The following is an 18,815-nucleotide window of genomic DNA, read 5'->3' as shown; positions in this document are numbered from 1 at the left end:
CAATTTAATGGAGATGGATTCTTCTGTCTGGAGTGCTGGAGACTTGAGTCTCAGGATTGTCAGAAATACCCAAGAATTTTACCTGGCCATGAGTGAATTTAGAAAAAAAGATTTTTATTTCACGTCATTTCAGATGGGTAGCTTGACCTTTTACCCCTAGTGAAAAGGCTCAAGTACAAATTAAGTTAATTACATAATTCTTTTTATAATTCACCCAGATTCAAATTTCGCACTTTGAATCCCATTGGTTAATATTTTGGGGTTCATTACATCCCACCCTTTGACCGCATCCTCTCATTCCCATATTTCACTCCCCCCTCCCTTATCATCATCATATACTTTATTCTTTATACAAGCAGAAAATTTTTAGTTTCTTCCTCAATTGTTTGCATCAGGTAGCATGAGAAAAGGTTTCTCCCAATTGCTAATCGATTTGACAAAAGCGTTAGTATGAAGATTCTAGCCTAGGATATCAATAATAAGAGTCTTATTATACCAAGTCTGAGTTAAGAGGCCCAGTCTTTGTGAATGACACCAGACCTGGCAGTCCCCTTTGATATACAGGAAGAGGCCTTCTTAGGTATTCAGGGGCCAGCCTCCCCCATTCTTCTATACCAGCAGTTTTTTTCTCTGACGTCAGTATAGTATGGCTTCAAATAATTTATGTTTTTATATAATTTTCTGTGGAAACAAAATGCAACCATATCTTACAGGATCAAGTCAAGTTCTCCAAAACAGGAGCTGAAGACTTTTAGCTAACCTCCTCATTAATATGTCTACCCCCCTTGTTGACTGTTCACCAATCAGGGTTGATCTCCCGTCAGGGGCACCCACTTTCCCAAAGGTATTTAAGCATTCAGTGATCTCCATGGTTTCATACTGGGAGAAACCACTGACCATCAATTTATTGATTATTTGCTAGACTAATTAATAAACTGGTTATTAATTACCCAGAAACTTGGTCTCTCAGACTTTTCTTTTATCTCATTACTGAGAACCAAACTACAGAGGGTTGATTTTAACCCACTGAAGCAGGGGAATGCCATAGTTGGGTCTATGCATCAGGAAGATGATTTTGGCAGCTGGGTCAAGATGGATTCTAAAGAACTGGCCTAGAGGCAGAGAGGGGCTAGGAGGCTGTTGTTAATAGTCAAGGAGAGGGGTGGAAAGTCTGAAATAAGATGGTGGCAGTGTGAGTGGAGAAGAGGGGACCCCACTCCTGCCCTCACCTTGGCTTGGAAACATGCCCTTTCACTTCTCTTTTTCCTCCTCTCGATGATTTGGAATTCAGGACTTTTTTACAGGAGGGGTAGGGGGAAACCCTTTCCTCTTCTTCTGGCAGTGAAGTTTAATTTTAAAATAAACAACTCTCTAAAGCAGAGAGTGGAAGGATCTTCAGAATGGGAAGTCAGCAGACATGATTCCAGTGCCCATTCTGATACTGACGGTGTAGCAAGAGTACAATTTATTTCACATGGTGGTTGAGAAGAAAATACTTTGAAAATCTCAGTTCAATGGAGAGACCATGATTAGAGTCCGAACCTATCATTAGGTTCAAATCTCCCTCTGCTTTGTGTCCCCTATGTGGCCTTGGGCAAGTCATCTGACCTCCTTCAACCTGTTTCCTCATCTACAAAATACAGAGAGTGGACTAGATGACTGATAAAATCGCTTCTAGGTCTATAACTCTTAAGCACTATACAAATGTGAGCTATCATCCTATCAAGTTTCTCTAGCTTTTTCTGGTGTAGGGGTTATAGCACATAATTTTACCAAACTTATGTATATTCCCAGTGACAGAAAATTTTATGAGAGAATCAATGAAGGGCTTCTGACTTCATATAATGAGCATTGTAGAATACTAGATTTGGAGCTGGGAAGGACTTCTGAGGCCACTGAATTCACCTCCTTCATTTTATACAGGACAGAACTGGCTACCCATCTATGTAGTCTTCTTCCCATCCTGGCTTTCTTTTCTCTATTCTGCCTCCAAGAAACTTTTTCCTACAGACTCAGGGCTTCTAAAAAGCTAACATAAACTAAGCCAATTTTTTCTTGTCATTGTTGAAAATAAATGCCATAAATAGCCTGCCAGTGGAAAGTTGGGTTGCCATTTTAATTCAGTAACAGATTAAATGTACATTTCTTTTAAAGGGGGGAAAAAAAAGAAAGAAAATAGACGCCATATCCTGAAGGCAGGGAGGGAGCTTGGATGTGCTAAACACTGTTCTTCCTAAAGACTCTATCACCTATGACCTCAGCAGACTTTGCTAATTAAGAAACATGCATGGTCTTTTTCCTTGCACATGAATGTGTCCCTATGATGGATACTGTATTCACCCCATAACACAGAGTCAGTGCCACTCAAGAGTGCTCCCATCTTTGGTTCTGAGAGGGAAAAAATAGGCTACCCATGGCCCAAGTTCAGAAAATCTGATCTTGAACATTTTTTTAGAGCCTATGACCTTGCACTGAAGGTTCAGACAGGCATAGGGTTTTGTTTTTTTGTTTTCCCTTATATCACGGTATTCAACTATTCTATAATTTTAGGGGAAGGGAAAGAGAAAGATTTCAATTGTGGTGGAAAAAGTAAAGGATTCCCTATTCTCTGGAGTTCTAATTATCTGTCTCATTACTATAGGCTTTCAATCCCATTTATGTCCTAAGATAAATAGGTAAGAAAAGAAGCAATTTGGTTTGGAGCCAGGGATCCCAAAGTAAGAATACTACACCATCTGAAGGAGAGTTAGATATCTCTCTGGCCCCTCCATCACCAGCACTGTGGGTCCCTTTGATGATCCTTTTAAAGCCCACCTGCCTTTAACAATTCTTTTGATGGATTCAGTCCCTTCTGAAGCTTTGGAGGAGGAGAAGGGAAGCACTTAGTCCACAGGCCTTTAGTGGGTCTTTGTTCTCTCTACCAAGGAGTCCTCTATCTCCCACTTTGCCTTTCAGAGGCAAAATTATTTGCTTTCATTTCATTATTCTTTCAGAATGGTCCAACAACATAATACTTACAGGAGGTTTCTGAAGGGATTGCTGATGAAAGAAGATACCCTAACACTACCTGTCACTCTCAGATCTCAGGTTTCTGTTGCTACCCAATAGTGGAGGGAACCACCATTCTTTCAATCTTCAGGAGGACTCTCCACATCCAGTCAGTTGCCAAGTCTCATCTGTCCTAGCTTCCCAACAGCTTTCCCACCTGTCCCATTCTCTGTCCTAACAACAAAACCATGCTAGTTCAGGTCTTTGATACCTATCACCTGGTTTACTGCAATAGGTTCCTAATTGCCCTCTTCACCCTCAAGTCTGTCCCCTCTCCAATCTGCCTTTACACAGCAACCCAAGTGATCTTCAAGGCACTTAAAGCCCTTCCTTCACTCCACTCTTATCTGTGGAGGACACTCACACATTATTCTCTTCAGCAGTACCTTCATAATCCTTCAGCATTGCAGTTGCAGACAAACTGGCTTACCTGCTATTCCCCGGGGAAGATGTGCTCATTGCTGGGGTCTTCCGTGGTGTACCTTCTGACCTTTCCCCTCAGTTCACCTCATGGGCCTCCTCCTATAAGAACCTTTTCCTGGTTCCCCACTTGCTAGGGCCCCTACCCCAATTAATTTATATTTTTTGGTGGAGACATGGTTGAGGTTGGCAGATGGCTGAAATGATGGTTAGTTTTACTGAATTGCCTTTTGTTGCTATAAGAGATGATTTTCTGGGGAGAAGAGGTGAGGATATAGTTAGAAATTAAGGTTTACTCAAAAACAAAATATATCAATACAAGTAAAATAAATTTGTTAAGCTGAATTACTCTGAAGGTCTTAACTCTAAAGACTGATCAAGAAATTCTTTGGGCCTTACTTTTTTCTCTCCAGCCTTGGGAAAAGTCCTTGATTTAGTCATTTCATTATAGGATCCCAAATACACAGGTGATAGCCATGGCTGATTGGCTGGACTCCCTAGTATTGTCCCTAAGGTGCAAAGGGTGCTATCCCTAGTTCTAACATTTGACTTAAAACCATCCTGCATATTCTCTTTCTCTAATTCTCTCATTCCCTTTTTCTCTCCTCAGTTTTCACTCAGTCTTTGTTTTCTCAAAAATACTTCAGATTTCTACTCTACCCATCATCAAAAATTCTCTTAAGGACCTAAATCCTCTCAAAACATTTAATTTAATAATTTACGGGGCGGCTAGGTGTCGCAATAGAGCACCGGCCCTGAAGTCAGGAGGACTTGAGTTCAAATCCAACCTCAGACACTTAATACAAAAACTACCTGTGTGACCTTGGGTAAGTCACTTAACCCAATTGCCCTCCAAAAAGCAAATATATATATATATATATGTGTATATATATATATATATATGTATATATATTTACAACTGTGTAAAAGACTCTGCTTACCTTTCCCAAACAAATTTACATTTGTATCAACATCCTTTCACCTTGGCCAGGACATTCTTCCTTGGCTAACCATAATAAATGTTTCCAAATACTCAAGACCCCGCATTTACATTCCTACACACAGAGTGAGTGCCTAAGCCTGGGGAGAATCCTTGGATTTCTGAATCACTTTTTTCGAAAGGGATATTCAGTCACTTGACACACTTTGCAGAGATAAAGGCTTATACTTGGGAAATGTTTGTGGTAGCAAATGGCCCTTTTTTGGTCTTTGGGAAAATGGCTGGATGGTTAGTTATTTCCATGTTTATGCTCCTGGGGCCAAGATGCTAACTGCTCTAGGTCCTTTACTGTGACCTCCCTGCTATAATACCTACACTGAAAAGGAACATGTACCTTCAGATCAGAGCTAGATTTGCCCCAGGTTATAGTTATAGGTCACCTGGGTCGAAACCCTATGGTGTCATCTGTCTTTGGTTCCCTGGCCTCAACCACTTTTCCTTGAAACCCACCCTCCCAAGTAGAACCACTTTCCCTGAATTTGTTCAATGAGAGCTATTCCCTATCTCTTGGGGGGCTGTGAGTCACTTCCTCTCATTTCATCTCATTCTGAATCCTATAGCTAATGACTCACTCAACACCTCATTCAACCTCCCACTACTCCTACCACCACTGCTCCCATATACAGACACCCCCATGTTCCTTCTTGTATTTTCACTCTTGGCACTATCACTTATCCCCACCCTTCAAGTTTCTGCACCTCGGAAACATCAAACCCTTATTATAATATTCTCTTGTCTTAGCTCATCTTCTCTGGCTATAATATTGTCATCTTTTTCTTCTTACTTCCTAGTCCTAGACACCACAACTCTCCCCACCTCCCCAAATAACCTAAACCTGTAGAAATATGGGTAGGTAAAGTTAATGACAGCTGATAATAATGATTGATATAGATAAATGATAGGTAGATAAGAAGGTAGACAGATACAGGGGAAAGAGAGAGAGAACTTAAGAGCTTATTCAGTGCTAACTATAAGGCAGCCACTATACTAAGTGCTGGGATACAAATACCCATTGTGCAAGAAAGTGTTTGCCCTCAAAGACCTCACATTCTACTAAGGAAGCTAGGAAGGAAGAGAAGGGAAGTGGTATAATGTGGAGATGGCTGGGAAATGGCTTGGAGACCACTGAAGGTTGGGATGATGAGTGGAGGCAAGCTGGTATGTACATGTTGAGGGAGTTGGAGATCGCCACCGTGAAGCTGGCAGTAAATGTTGGCAATCAGAAATTGCCCATCACAGACTAGCTCAAGGCTTGAGTCTGACCTAAAAGCCAGCTTTCCTGACTCCCTGTTCAGGGCTGGTTCCACAAGGCCACAGCAATTCTTCTTTAGAATCTATTGCTGTCACTCTTTCCTCTTGCTGCCTAATTAAAGTGCTAATTAAACTCTTAAGTGACCTCGGAAATGTCAGGAACTATTCCCAGTAGTTTGTATTGCCCTGGGAAACTATATAGGAAGTCCTTTACCTCACCCACAAATCATTCCTTCTAGGATGCTGGGTGGATTCAGGGGGCAGCAGGGTTAAAGGAAGACTGAAACCAGAGACTATTTGTCTTTTTCTCTATGGCTTCCCTGCAGATGCCATCCCCTTCCAGGAGGCAGCCTCCTGGAGCAGACAATGATCTTGGGACCAGCAGGAGGGAAGGCAGAGGGGGAACCAGGCTTCCTGAGAATTGAGGGGGGAGTGAGGGAGGGTCTCCTCATTTGTGTGTCCCACCTTGGCTCTGAAGGCCCTAAGGAAGCTCATCATCAATTACAAAACCTTGTTTATTGGGGCCACAGCCAATTCATGCCATGTGACTCAGCTGTCCCCTCACTGCTGCCCAGAATTCTTCCAATTTTCTCTTGTTTAATCCCCACCTCATGCTCCTCTGGGAGCTATTTCTAACCACCTTCACTCTTAAAACTTCCAGGGGTACTCCATTTTCCCATCTAGTCCATTTCCCTCTTTCCCCAGTGTTCAGTACACTTTTGAGATGACTTACTCCCCATTTCCTTTCCTCCTGTCCTTTCTATTGCTTAACTCCTTCACCCAGGACTAGCCAGCCTCGATGAATCAAAGGAATCAAAACAGCAAAAAACAAAAACCCCATGTTCACAGAGCCCAGGTTAAGAACCCCTGCCTTAGACCCTGATGGCGACAGCCCAGGACCTTGAGCTTGAAAATCCTGGGAACAGCTGCACTCACAAAGACCATTCAACCCTTGTGAAGATATCTGAGAATCTCTACTGAAGATCCAGAAAGAAGGCTCTCCCCACCAAAATGCTTGGCCCTGGCAAATGGTTTAACATCAGAAACAAATATGGCTTCATCAGTGGAAAATGATGTGGAAGAAGATGCATTACTACCATCAGCTCTGCTGCTGTATATTAAAGACCATGCAGCCTTTCAATCTGGCTTGCTGCTGAAATCTCTGGGCACATCACCTGGAAGCTCCTGGAGAGCTGGGACTGCCCTGCTTTTCTATCTGTATTACCGGCACTTTGCACATAGCCTTTCATTCATTCATTCTTCAGTCTCTGCTGGCACTCCTCTACTGACAAACCTGCTCAGACCAATCATGTACTTTTAACGCACCTCGATTTTCCAGCTACCAGGAGGGCGGGCAAGAATAAGTGTTTCTATGGTACCTACTATGTGCCAGGCATTGTTAAGCCCTTTTATAGATAGTATCTCATTTGATCCTGTCAAAAAGCCTGGGAGGCAAGTGCTGGCCCAGACCCAGCACTCTCTCCAAATGCCAAACAGGAGTTTTATCCTAAAATCATTAGCAGGCCAGGGGAGTGCCCTGGTCAGCTCTTTCTTTTAGGAATATCAATGTGGCTGCATTAAACCTGGGAGGGGAGAGAATCTACATGGCTGGCACAGGGTATGCTAGTTAAATTGAACAGGTTCAGGGCAGAGCAGCAGAAGACTGCTGTAATCATCCAGGCAAGAGATAAGGCTCTGACTGGGTGAGGAGAGATGACTGTCTTGGCAACTAACTGGATATGGGGGAAAGAGTGAGAGGGAAGACCCCAAGGCTCAGAGCCTGGGCGAAAGGGAAGAGAAAGGAGTAAGTTTTTATATATTTTTAAAAATATATATTTATACATGTTATTAAAATATTTATGGTTTCCCTGCTATGTGCCAGGCATTGTGCTAAGCATTTTTACCAATATCTCATTGGATCCTCACAACAACCCTGTGAGGTGGGTGCTATTTTCATCCCCCATTTTACAGCTGAGTAAACTGAGGCAAACAGGGGTAAGTGACTTTCCCAGGGTCACTCAACTAGTATCTCAGGCCTGATTTGAACTTGGGTCTTCCTGACTAGGGTGAACAAAAGGATGATGGTGTATCAGAATAAGGAAGTTAGGAGGAGGCTGTGGATTGTGCCAGAGATATACTGAGTACGGCTTTGCATGTGTTGAAGGCTTAACGGCCCACACTTAGCGCCTACATTTTCTCACCACCTACTCCTTGAAATCTGACTCCTGCAGTCCTGCAATCTGCTGAAATTAATTTCTCCCAAGGTAACTAATGATTTCTTAATGGCTAAATTCAATAGTCTTCCACCCCTCCTCCTCCCTCTCCCCCCATCTTTTTCCTCTTAGATTTTTTCTGCAGCATCGATAATGTTGACAACCCACTGCCTCCTTCTTGCCGTTTTCTCTTCCGGTCGTTTCTGTGTAACTAGATTGCCCTTTTATTTTCTCTTCCTACCTCAGTTCCAACAGACTCATTCCTTGGCACCCCTTCTTGTCACCCCTAAAATATACTTACCTAAAGCTGGGCATGCAAAAAAAAAAAAACCAAACCCCAGGTAAAAACAGTATATGTATGTATGTGTATATATACACACACACACAATATAATAACACTTTCCCCATTGATTTTACCAACTGCCTCGAAGTTTCTTCTCTTGCCTCTGTACTGAACTGACTTCCAAATTTCAAGCCCTGGGCTCTCTTCTGAGCTCGGGTCCTGCTTTTCCAACTGCTCGGTGTAATTTGTATAATCTTCAGCACCTCAGACATAAACATCTCCAAAGTGATGAGACCTTTCCTATTTCCATTAAGGGTACCACCATTTCCTCCCCCGACCGTCAGAGGCTTAAAAGCTTGATTGTCAGGTCCCAGAAGGTTGGGATTCTATCCCTCTCTCCCATCCCCCTGCCTAGCAGAGGACTTTGCATGTAGTAGGAGCTCAATTTGCCTTTGTTACAGAGACTGCTGTGTGGCCTCAATGTGGAGTCAAGAGACCTTGGTTCCAGTCTGTCCTCAGACACTGTGTAACCTTGAGCACCCCATGGAGGTGACCTTGCACAACCCTCCCTCCCTCCCTCAAATCCAAGTCAACTGCAAATCAGGCCGTCCTCTCTCTGGTGTCACAGTCCTCTTCAAGAAGGAAGGACAAACCCAACTTGGGAGTGAGTACTAGCTCCTCTCCCCTGCCTTCCCCTCCTTTCCCCCTCCCCTCCTCTTCCTCCTTACCTGGGGATGCAAAAGCTGCCTTTTTTCCTTTGGGTTGGCTGGCTAGATTTCTTTCTCAAAGACCAAGCCTTAAACCCAATTCACTCAGGAGCTCATAGATAGAATAGGTCACTGCCCTCTTAGCACAAAGTGAATGTAAATACTAAATAGTAACTGGTTCTCTTTTGGCCAGGAGCCCTGAGGGTCTTCCCCTCTCAGTTTGACTTCTTTTTTTAATTAAAGGGGCCATCCCCTGAGCGACTAAGAGACCTATTCACTGAATGGGTGCTGTCTCACTGAAAGTGAGAACCTGAAAAGGCCTTAGCCTAAAAGAACCAGGGTCTTCCATTGCCTCCTGGGCCATCTCCAGTCATCCTGATGAATTTCTGGCCCCTGGACCCAGATGGCTGTGGAGGAGAAAGGGAGGCTGGTGGCCTTGCACAGCCCTCACTCACTCAAATCCAAGTCAACTGCAAGTCCTGTCATCATCTCCCTGATGCCATGGGACTCTTCTAAGACCAAGGACAGACAACCTTGAGGAAATCACTCAACTTCTGTCTTTTGGTTTGCTCATCTGCAAAATAAGAATAATCAATAACTATCCCTCAGGATTGTTAGGAGGATCAAATAAGATAAAGACTTTACAGTGATGAGGTATGGGTTCTAGGAGTCCCCTTGGATTCTGATTAAATCATCCCATTTGAGGAGGCATTTGCATGAGGCAATAAGCCTTACTTTGTGGTTGAGCCCAAGACTCTGTTACTAGACTTCTCACCCTTGAGCCTATCAAAGTATCAGTCCACCCTTGAACTGGCCTATCTCACCATAGTCTGAAGTGTCCAGGTAGCCTCCAGAGACTTCCCACCCTTAATCACTCATTGACCTCAATTAACTCCTCCTGAAGACCCTCCCCAAACTCCTCCTCTAGACCACCCCTAGATTCCTCCCACAGCCTTCTATATATAAGACCCCATCTTGTCTCCATGTTTATGAAATGACCTAGCGCCATAGAATGACCTAGCACAGACTTACTCTGTGTCCAATACAAGTGAACTTTTAATAAACTATACTTTTCTTTGCCTGAGAAGACTTGAGTTGAATTTATTTGGCAGGACCTGGCATGTTGGTATTTTGGGGTCTCCAGAGCAATCCTAACCCTCTTTATGTTCAACAGCTCTATATCAATGCTGATTACTGCTGTTATACTCTTGATTATGGTAGAGGTGTCCCAAGTCCTTTCCAGTTCTGAGATTCTGTGCCTGGGTGAATGAAATATTAAGGCCCCCCAAATTAGCTGGAGGATAGTGGAAAGAGATTTGGATTGGGAGACCTGGTTCTCTGAGCATATCCCTGATCAACTAGCTGAATTTCACTCAAGTCTCTCCAAAGAAAAGCAAAGTTTATTAAAAGTTTGACATAATGGATAGATAGACTCTTAAAGAGCCTCGGTATCTGTAAGGCTTGCATTGGACAAGCTGGCTTGTATTGGACACAGAGCAAGTCTGTGCTAGAAAATTCTATGGTGCTCTCCCACCACACGGAGGCAAGAGGGGGGGTCTTTACAGAAAGGTTGTGGGAGGAATCTAGGGGTGGTCTAGAGGAGGAGTTTGGGGAGGGTCTTCAGGAGGAGTCTATGAGGTTAGACTCCAGTAAATGAAGTAAATGAGTGATTAAGGGTGGGAAGTTGCTGGAGGCTACCTGGAGCCGACAGACAATGGTGTGCTAGGCCAGTTCTAGGGTGTAACAGTTGATTTGGGTATTGATATTTTGGGAATATTAAGTGTGGGAAAAAAAGGGGGAGATTCAATCAGAGTTCAAGGAGGTTCTCAGAGCCTGTACCTCATCATATGCATCCTTTAACTGGACTAAGAACACTTTAGTTTAGTTGCTTGAGCCTTTTAAGGATCTCTCAAGGTGGTGATGAAGAGGTGGGCCTGTTCTTTTTCAGGACTGGGTTCAACTAGCAGGCTGGAGGTCCCCTCCAACTTTGAGTGAATGATCCCCAAAAGGGATCATAGCTATGATAATTGATTTCAAGCTAGAAGGGCCTAGACCTCATCTAATCCAATTCCATTTTACATATGAGGAGAATGTGGTTCTGATGATGAGGTGCAGGCTCTGGGAACCCCCTTGAACTCTGAATCTTCCCATTTGATGAGGCATTTGCATGAGGCCATAAGACTTTCATTGTGCCTCTGCCCAAATCTTTGTTACTAGTTTGGCCCTCCATTGTCCATCTACTTCCCACTCTTGAACCTATCAAAATATCCATACCCAAATCAACTGTTACCTGACCTCATTAACTCCTCCTGAAGACCCTCCCCATACGCCTCCCCTAGATTCCTCCCACAGAAGACCCCAACTTGTCTCCATGTGGTGTGAGAGCCCCATAGAATTTTCTGGCACAGACTTGCTCTGTGTCAGGGTTATTCTGGCCTGCTTGTCCAATACAAGCATCATAGACACCGAGGCTCCTTAAGAGTCTACCCAATATGGTGAACTTTTAATAAACTTTGCTTTTCTTTGGCTGAGAGAAGACGAGTGGAATTCATTTGGCAGGAAACAGGGCGTTGGTATTTTGGGGTCTCAAGATGACCCCCTTCACTGAGGTTACTTGACTTGATCAGATTCAGAAATAAGTGCTCAGTGGCAGATCTGGGATTCAAATCCAGCTCTTAACTACCATGTTTCCCCGATAATAAGACCTATCCCGAAAATAAGCCCTCCCCTTACTGTGTAAGAAAGATTCCTCTAAAATAAGCCCTCCCCCGAAAATAAGCCCTATTGTGATTGCTACTGTAGTGAAGGTGATCCCCTGCGCTACACGTTGCGCTCCGAGCTGCATCCAATCAGAGCTGCAGCAGTGAGCGCGTCATCCTGTTCTTTATTGAATTCATTATTGAATAAAATTTTGTTCACATTTACCTGTTTATTAAAATTGCTGTCAATGTTCATTAAAATAAGCCCTCCCCTGAAAATAAGCCCTCTGGTGTTTTTCTGTCCAAAAAATTTAATAAGACAGTGTCTTATTATCGGAGAAACAGGGTATGCATCTCTTACTAACTTAAAAGAGGGGCCTTGAGAGGTCAGTGTGAGAGACCTCAGCATCATCTCCCCCTACGATGGGAAATGGGCAAGGAGGACTGGCCATAGGAAATGAGACCCAAGCCCTATCTACCCCAGAGTCTGAGAGGCTGAGGGGAAGGGGCCTGGGGAGAGATGCAGAGGAGGGAAAACTGGACTCCACAAAAGAAAAGTCTGTGGGACAGAGACTACTCACTCCAACTCAGTGCTAGGCATTCCCCCTCCTCATCCTCTGGTTTGAAAACCTAGCCCTTTCTCTTCTAGGAATCTCAGAAAATTCAGCCTCCATCCCTTCACCACATATTGTTTCTCTTCTCCCCCTCTTCCCAGCCCCAGACCTGGGCCCCTTGCTCCTCTGTGGCTGTCTTTCTGAAGTGGGAATAACTCCCCCTCTTTTCTCCCCAGAACGCAGGGCTCCTCCCCTCCCCCCAGGTGGCTCTGAGGGTGGTGGGGTTTAGGACTTGGAGAACAGTGAGTCAGTTCCTCCTCCCATCCCACTTCCCCACTCCCTGACCCCAGCCTCAGACACCTAACATTGCCCAAGGCTGTCTCTCTGGACAGCCCAGGCTAGTCCTGAGGGCTCGATCTTCCTTACATTCCGCCCCAGCTCAGTGCTAGGCTTGCAGAGCGTCTGGAACTGACCGAGGACGGGTCTATTTCCCTGGTCCTGTCCTTCGCTGCAAAATGTCAGTTTCCCTTCTGCACCTTTCGGAGGGGAGGGTGAGGCAGAAGAACTTGTATGAGATGGCGCCCACCCCCCAACACACACACACACACACACACACACACGCGCGCGCGCGCGCACACACATTTAGCAGAGACACTTGTAGTACTGGGCTATGAAGATTCCCTTAGAGCACTACGGGGCCCCCAACCGAACCCGATTTGGGGATGGGGGTAGCAAGCGGAGTGCTGCCTGGGTTTCATAAAACGGAACACTAGGTTAGGTTGGGGGAGGGGGAGGTTGATTAGCCAGGGTTTAGAAACTCATCCAAAGAACGCTGTCAGCACGCCTTCTCATACAAGGCTCCCCTAGATAGGAGGGGGGTCCAGTGAACGAACCCCCCCCTCAGGTTCTTCGGAAGCAACATTCCTTCTGGATCAGGAGACCCCCCCCCTAGAAGTTTCTCTAGCTCAGCTAGCTAATGTTGCTCTAGCCTACCACGTGAGGGCGTGCACTGTGTTAGTTACAACAAATTAAACCTGGGGCAATTCCCCCGCAGAAGCCCCCCGGGACCGGGAGGGGGGTCAGTCGTCAGAAGGGCACTCTTCTCTCCCCGAGGCCCGGCTCCGATCCTGGGGACAGGGATGCAAGGGGACGATATTCACCCTGAAACAGGGCGCCCCCCTCCTCTCTCTCTCCCGGAGAGTAGGGTGCGCCCTTTTATTTCCCTTTTCGGGGTTGTTCCCGGCCTCGGGCGGCCCCCAGCAGGGAGCAGCCCGGTCAAGTACCGTCTACACAACTCTATTCCCCCAACTCCGGGTCCCCAGCGGCGTGGTCCGGGGAGATAAAGCCCTAAGAAGGTACTCTAAGAAGCACAAGTTGGTGCTGGCCACGGACCAGGCTGTTGTTGTTCTCAACGTGGTCCGCCGTCGAGCAATAAAAGGCCCGCGCAGGAGCCCGCCCAGCTAGATCCCGGCGCTCAGACACCGAAGCCGGAACGTCGCCATAGGCTCGTCCCCAGCCCCAACCCTGGTGCCCCGCGGCAGAACGAGCAGCGGCCCCGGCCTCGCGCTGTTGCAAGCCGGCTCCTTGTGCGCTCGCCGCCCCCCTTCCCCGGAGCGCCAGGCTCCCATCGCCTTCCTCTTCCCCTCCCGTCCCCCCGGCTTCCGCGCGCCGCCGGCCACCAACCCGCTCGCTACCATGTCGGTAGAACTGGAAGAGGCGCTGCCCCTGACTCCGGCCGAGGAGGCCCCCGACGCCCCCGAGAAGAAGCCGGCCGGCAAGAAAGCCAAAACGGGCTCATCGTCGCTGTCGCCCTCCAAGAAAAAAAAGAACAACAAGAAGAAGAACCAGCCGGGCAAGTACAGCCAGCTGGTGGTGGAGACGATCCGCAAGCTGGGCGAGCGCAATGGCTCGTCGCTGGCTAAGATCTACAACGAGGCCAAGAAGGTGCCGTGGTTCGACCAGCAGAACGGGCGCACCTACCTCAAGTACTCCATCAAGGCCCTGGTGCAGAACGACACGCTGCTGCAGGTGAAGGGCACGGGCGCCAACGGCTCCTTCAAGCTCAACAAGAAGAAGCTGGAAGGCGGTGGCGACAAGAAAGGCTCGGGCTCGGCCGCCGCGCACCACAAGGCCAAGAAGGCGGCGGCCGCGGCGTCCGCCTCGGCGCGGCGCGGCGACAAGAAGCCGGCCAAGGCCAAGAAGCCCGAGAAGCGCTCCCACAAGAAGGGCGCCGGCGCGGGGGGCGGCGGGGGCAGCGGCAAGAAGGACAAAGGCAAGGCCAAGAAAGCCGCCAAGAAGGCGTCTTCGGCTGGGGGCAAGAAGGTGAAGAAGTCGGCCAAGCCCAGCGTGCCCAAGGTGCCCAAGGGCAGGAAGTGAGCGCGCCGTGGCCCGGGCGGGGAGCGAGGGGGGGATGAGATGCGCCGGGGCTGCCCGGCCGGGGGAGGGGGCCGGGTGCTCGGCCCGCGCCTCCCCGCCCCCCTCTCTGCTGCCCCCTTCGTCCTTCCCCCCGCCCCTCCCTTCGGTACCCAAGCTGTGACAGCCGCCGCCCGCCGAGAACTCCCTCCGCCACGAACTGAGCGAGTCGCCCGGGACCGAGCTCGGGTGGAGAGGCGCGGACTCGCCGCCCCGAAGCCAAAATGGTTATTTTTATAGCGATTTGCTCGGGGGTGGGGGAGGGGACGGTCTTTTCCTTTTTTTTTTTTTTTTTTTTTAAGCCCTTTGTGTAGGTTTTGTACTGTTTGTTTACAGGGCAGCCTTACCTCCGGCCCCAGGACTCTGTTCCCGGCCTGAACGACGGGGACCCCGGGAGCCGAGGGGGGGAGGGGGGAGGGAGGGGATGGGGCGCAGGGATGTGTTGGGATGCCTTCGCGAGTTGCCCTCCCACTGCTTCGCCTTCTCCGATCCCCGCCCCCGGCTGTAGCAATTTTTTTGTTGTTGTTTGCTTTAGAATTTTGAAACAGCCCCGGCGACGCCCCTATTGGCTCTCGCCATTGGCAACCGGACGGTCGCCATGGTGACGGTTCCTTGGGCTCCAATTGCTGGAGCCTGCGTGCGAGGGAGGGGGAGGGGCGGGCGAGGCCGCTGGTTGGCTGCGGGTCTCCTGGCTCTGGAGGAAGGGGCGGGGCGGGAGGAGAGCCACCCCACCCTCCTGGCCCGGGCGGGCTCGCGCCCCTCCCCTACGTGGGGGGCTGGGGCGATGGGGACCAGGGCTCCCCGCCGGCTGCGCGGGGGCCCGGCGGAAACTTGATGCCTTTTGTGCGCAGTGTACAATCGCTCGGGGCCGCGGCCTCCCCGGCACGCAGCGGATCGGGGCCCTCGGCGCTTTCACTTGTCCTCGTTGGCCTTTTTCTATATTTTTTTTTTTTTGGCTCAATAAATTGTTTCAACCTTTGGTCTTGCTCTGTCTCTTGGCTGGCCGAGCGGGAAGGGGCCCCCCACCGGGTGGGGGAGGGTCTCGTTACTTCCCCCTCCCTCCCTCCCTTCCCCCCACACACACTGTGCATCGACTTGGCCTCTTAGCTGGATGAAAAGGGAAGCCCGGGAGAGAAGGTCTGGTTCTGACCGGCCCTGGTTTAGCCTCTACCCCACCCCTTTTTCAGGACCTATATTTCGGGGAAGGGCCGGTAAAACGTAAGCCCACCGCAGTCTCCTCTGGGCGGGGGGAGGTGGGGGAAGAGGGGAGCCCAGGCTGATTGTGCCGAGTTCGGGCAAACTTTCTCTAAATCTCCGGACAGATCGGAGCGGTCAAACTAACGTTTTGTTTAAATCACCGAGTACGCCCCCTCCCACCGCGAAAATGTCCCGTGAACTGATGGGGGCGGTGAAGAACGGGCTGGAGTTACTTGGAGGACCTGGGGCTCGGTCCAGTGAAGGTCTCCCGACTCCACGTCTGCGGTCTAAGAATTCCTTTTGGGTGATAATATTAAATGGTTGATTTTAAAGTTGGGAAGGATGTTCTCGTTCTCTCTGGTCAAATCCCATACTGGAAAGAGCCCCAGCACAGCAAGCAGCCTCCTTCCGCTTCGGGAGACTCTCCATGCATGTTTCCTGTTGTTATATCTAAATCTGCTTCTGCAGCTTCTCCCTGTGGTGAAAGATATGAATCCATTTTCCAACTGGAATTCAATACAAAGCTTGAGCAATAGCTTTCCCCATGATAATCCCAGTTCCTGGCGAGCCTCAGCCGACAGGCCGGCAGGGCACTCCCATCAGCTGCTCTATCCCTCTACCTACTGACTCCTTGAACTTTCTGGCCTGTAGAACCCCCTTCCCCCCTCCCCCATCCTTTTCTGGCACTTAACATGCTTCCCCTAAATAACAATGCACTTGTGAAGGCCATTAAAAAAAAACCGGTGTATCCCTCTTGGGATTGCACTTTTTTAGATTAAAGCTAATATCAATTCTATCCTATCAAGATTGTTTTTTTAATCCCCTCTATACTGGAGTATACTAGCTATTCCTGCTGCCCCTTCCCCCATCTTTGGATTTTATAAGGCTGCCACGCCTTTATCTAAATCATAGATAAAACAAAACCAAAAAACCGTTAACCAGCAGGGAGCCAAGCACAGGTTCCTGGGGCTCTCTTGAAGGACATGTTAAATAGATTTCACTGAATCTGGACATTCAAGTTCCAGATCTTTTTCTACAAGAATAGCTTAGAAGATTTTTAAATTAAAAATGCTTAAATTATGTAACATTTCTCTGATAGAAACTTAGGAGGGTTGTCAAAAATAGATTAGTCTGGCAGGACATATTCTTAAAGTCGTGCCTAGCTCTTACAGAATTCTGTCCACTGACCATCTCTTTCATAATACATTCTAGAACTGAAACAGTCTGTAGACTTCTTGTCTTCCCTCTTTTGGAAAGTATAGTGTTTTTGTCCTCCAGCCTGTGGTGACTCCAATTATCCACAATCTTTCATATGTTACTGACATTCCGAATGTCCCTGATCTTAGGACAAGTATTTTTGGAGAAGACGGTGAAGAAATGGGTAAACACAAAAGTTTTTACTTTGCTCAAGAGGGTGGGGTCCAGAAACTCCCTTTCTGGTTGTCGGGAGAGAAGTCGAAGTAGCAATATGACAGAGGCTCTTGCTTGCTAACTGCCCTAGAGGCTTTTTTTTTTACAAGTACAAGACACCCTAAATGACTTCCTAACTTGAAATGGTATCAGTTTTGTGGCCTGATTCCCAGAATACTCAGCTTTCTTCACAACTCTGGAGGTAGGCTGCTCCCATCTCCACCTGGTGACCCATTAGCTTCTGAAACTAAACATGTCTAAAGCTGAATTTTTTTGTCTTCTTAAACCCATCCCTCTTCCTTACTTCCCTATTTCTAATTTTAAAGGTTAACTATTCTTATTTTAAAACTGTATTTTATTTCATTAAATACTTCCAAATTACATTAAATTTTTTTTAGGGGTGGCTGGGTGGTGCAGTGAATAGAGCCTTGTAGTCCAGGGGACCTGAGTTCAAGTCCAGCCTCAGACACTAACACTTACTAGCCATGTGACCTTGGGCAGGTCACTTAACCCCAATTGCCCTCCCCTCACCCCTACAAAAAGAAAAAAAATTTTTAATTGAGTTTGCCCCTCCCATGGCAAACAATATATTGATTACATATGTGAAATCATGCAGAACATGTCCATATTAGTCATGCTACAAAAGAAAAAAACTAAAATTAGCAAACTATGCTTCAGTCTGCATTCAAGAGTTCATAGGTGGGGCAGTGAATAGAGCACAATCCCTGGAGTCAGGAGGACCTGAGTTCAAATGTGACCTCAAACACTAGACACTTTAACTGTGTGACCCTGGGCAAGTCACTTCCAATTGCCTTGACTTCCCTCAAAAAAACAGAAAAAGAGTTCATAGGTTCTTTGAAGGTATAGCTTTTTTTCATCATGGGTCCTTTGGAATTGCCTCTGACCATGATGTTGATCAGACTGGCTAAATCTTTCATAGTTGCTCATTTTTACAATATTACTGTTATTGTGTCCAATGTTCTGGCTCTGCTCACTTCATTTTGCATCAGTTCATATAACTCTTCACAGGTTTTTCTGAGTTCAGCAATCCTAGGATCCTTAGTTCTTCATTTCCACACCCATCCCCTTCTCTGTTTACACCAAAAGCACACCAGACTCTTCTTTCACTCCTAATTGATCTTCCTGCATTTAAACCCCTCCAAAGTGATAACAGAGATGTTATTCCCCTATTCAAGAAACTTCAGTGGCTCCCTATTGTCTTTAAGATTAACAAACTCATCTCTTTGATTTTTAAAGCCTTCTCCTAAAATAGTTTCCCCTCACCTTACCAGTTGTGTACCTAATTACCCATCACTCCCTTTAACACACTATAATCCAGTTGGCCTCTATAAAATAGTCCCTCTCCTACCTACATGCCTTTGCATTGATGGTCCCCTAAGTCTTAAATGTACTCCTTCCTCACCTCTTTGGTATGTTTTGAACCGAAAACCTCAATTCTAGGCCAAACTACAGGGCTATTTCCTTACAGAGAATTTCCCCAGTTTTAGGTCTCCCCCTCCCTATCACTTTTTATTTCTCTTGTGTGTGTATGTATGCTCACATCATCTATCTATCTATCTATCTATCTATCTATCTATCTATCTATCTATCTATCTATCTA

General features: G+C 47.0%; 2 protein-coding genes across 3 annotated transcripts in view; both read left to right on the top strand.

Annotated features, from left to right (window-relative positions):
* ISY1 (ISY1 splicing factor homolog) overlaps positions 1-18,815 on the top strand; it is a 224,957-nt gene that overhangs the window by 20,841 nt on the left and 185,301 nt on the right. The gene's annotated exons all lie outside the window — the stretch shown is intronic.
* H1-10 (H1.10 linker histone) lies at positions 13,614-15,566 on the top strand. 2 transcript variants are annotated; one of them, XM_069083784.1, is made up of 2 exons: positions 13,614-14,547; positions 15,383-15,566. In XM_069083784.1, the coding sequence occupies exons 1-2, from the start codon at positions 13,871-13,873 to the stop codon at positions 15,420-15,422; spliced, it is 717 nt and encodes a 238-aa protein (XP_068939885.1). In that variant the 5' UTR covers positions 13,614-13,870; the 3' UTR covers positions 15,423-15,566. The 2 variants fall into 2 exon arrangements, with proteins under 2 accessions (XP_068939885.1, XP_068939886.1); XM_069083785.1 differs by lacking the exon at positions 15,383-15,566 and having other exon boundaries at positions 13,614-14,551.

The sequence above is a fragment of the Petaurus breviceps genome, unplaced genomic scaffold, assembly GCF_028583685.1.
Source record: "Petaurus breviceps papuanus isolate PSGF00001 unplaced genomic scaffold, PetGlider_PUasm1.0 174, whole genome shotgun sequence".
Lineage (NCBI taxonomy): Eukaryota > Metazoa > Chordata > Mammalia > Diprotodontia > Petauridae > Petaurus > Petaurus breviceps.
This window is presented reverse-complemented; position numbering and strand designations above follow the sequence as displayed.

Bases quoted from the DNA above. Each gene is read 5' to 3' on its own strand.
- H1-10 (XM_069083784.1), top strand. From the start codon at position 13,871: ATGTCGGTAGAACTGGAAGAGGCGCTGCCCCTGACTCCGGCCGAGGAG. The intron at 14,548-15,382 runs GTGAGCGCGCCG...GATGGGGACCAG, and splicing joins AAGGTGCCCAAGGGCAGGAA to GGCTCCCCGCCGGCTGCGCG.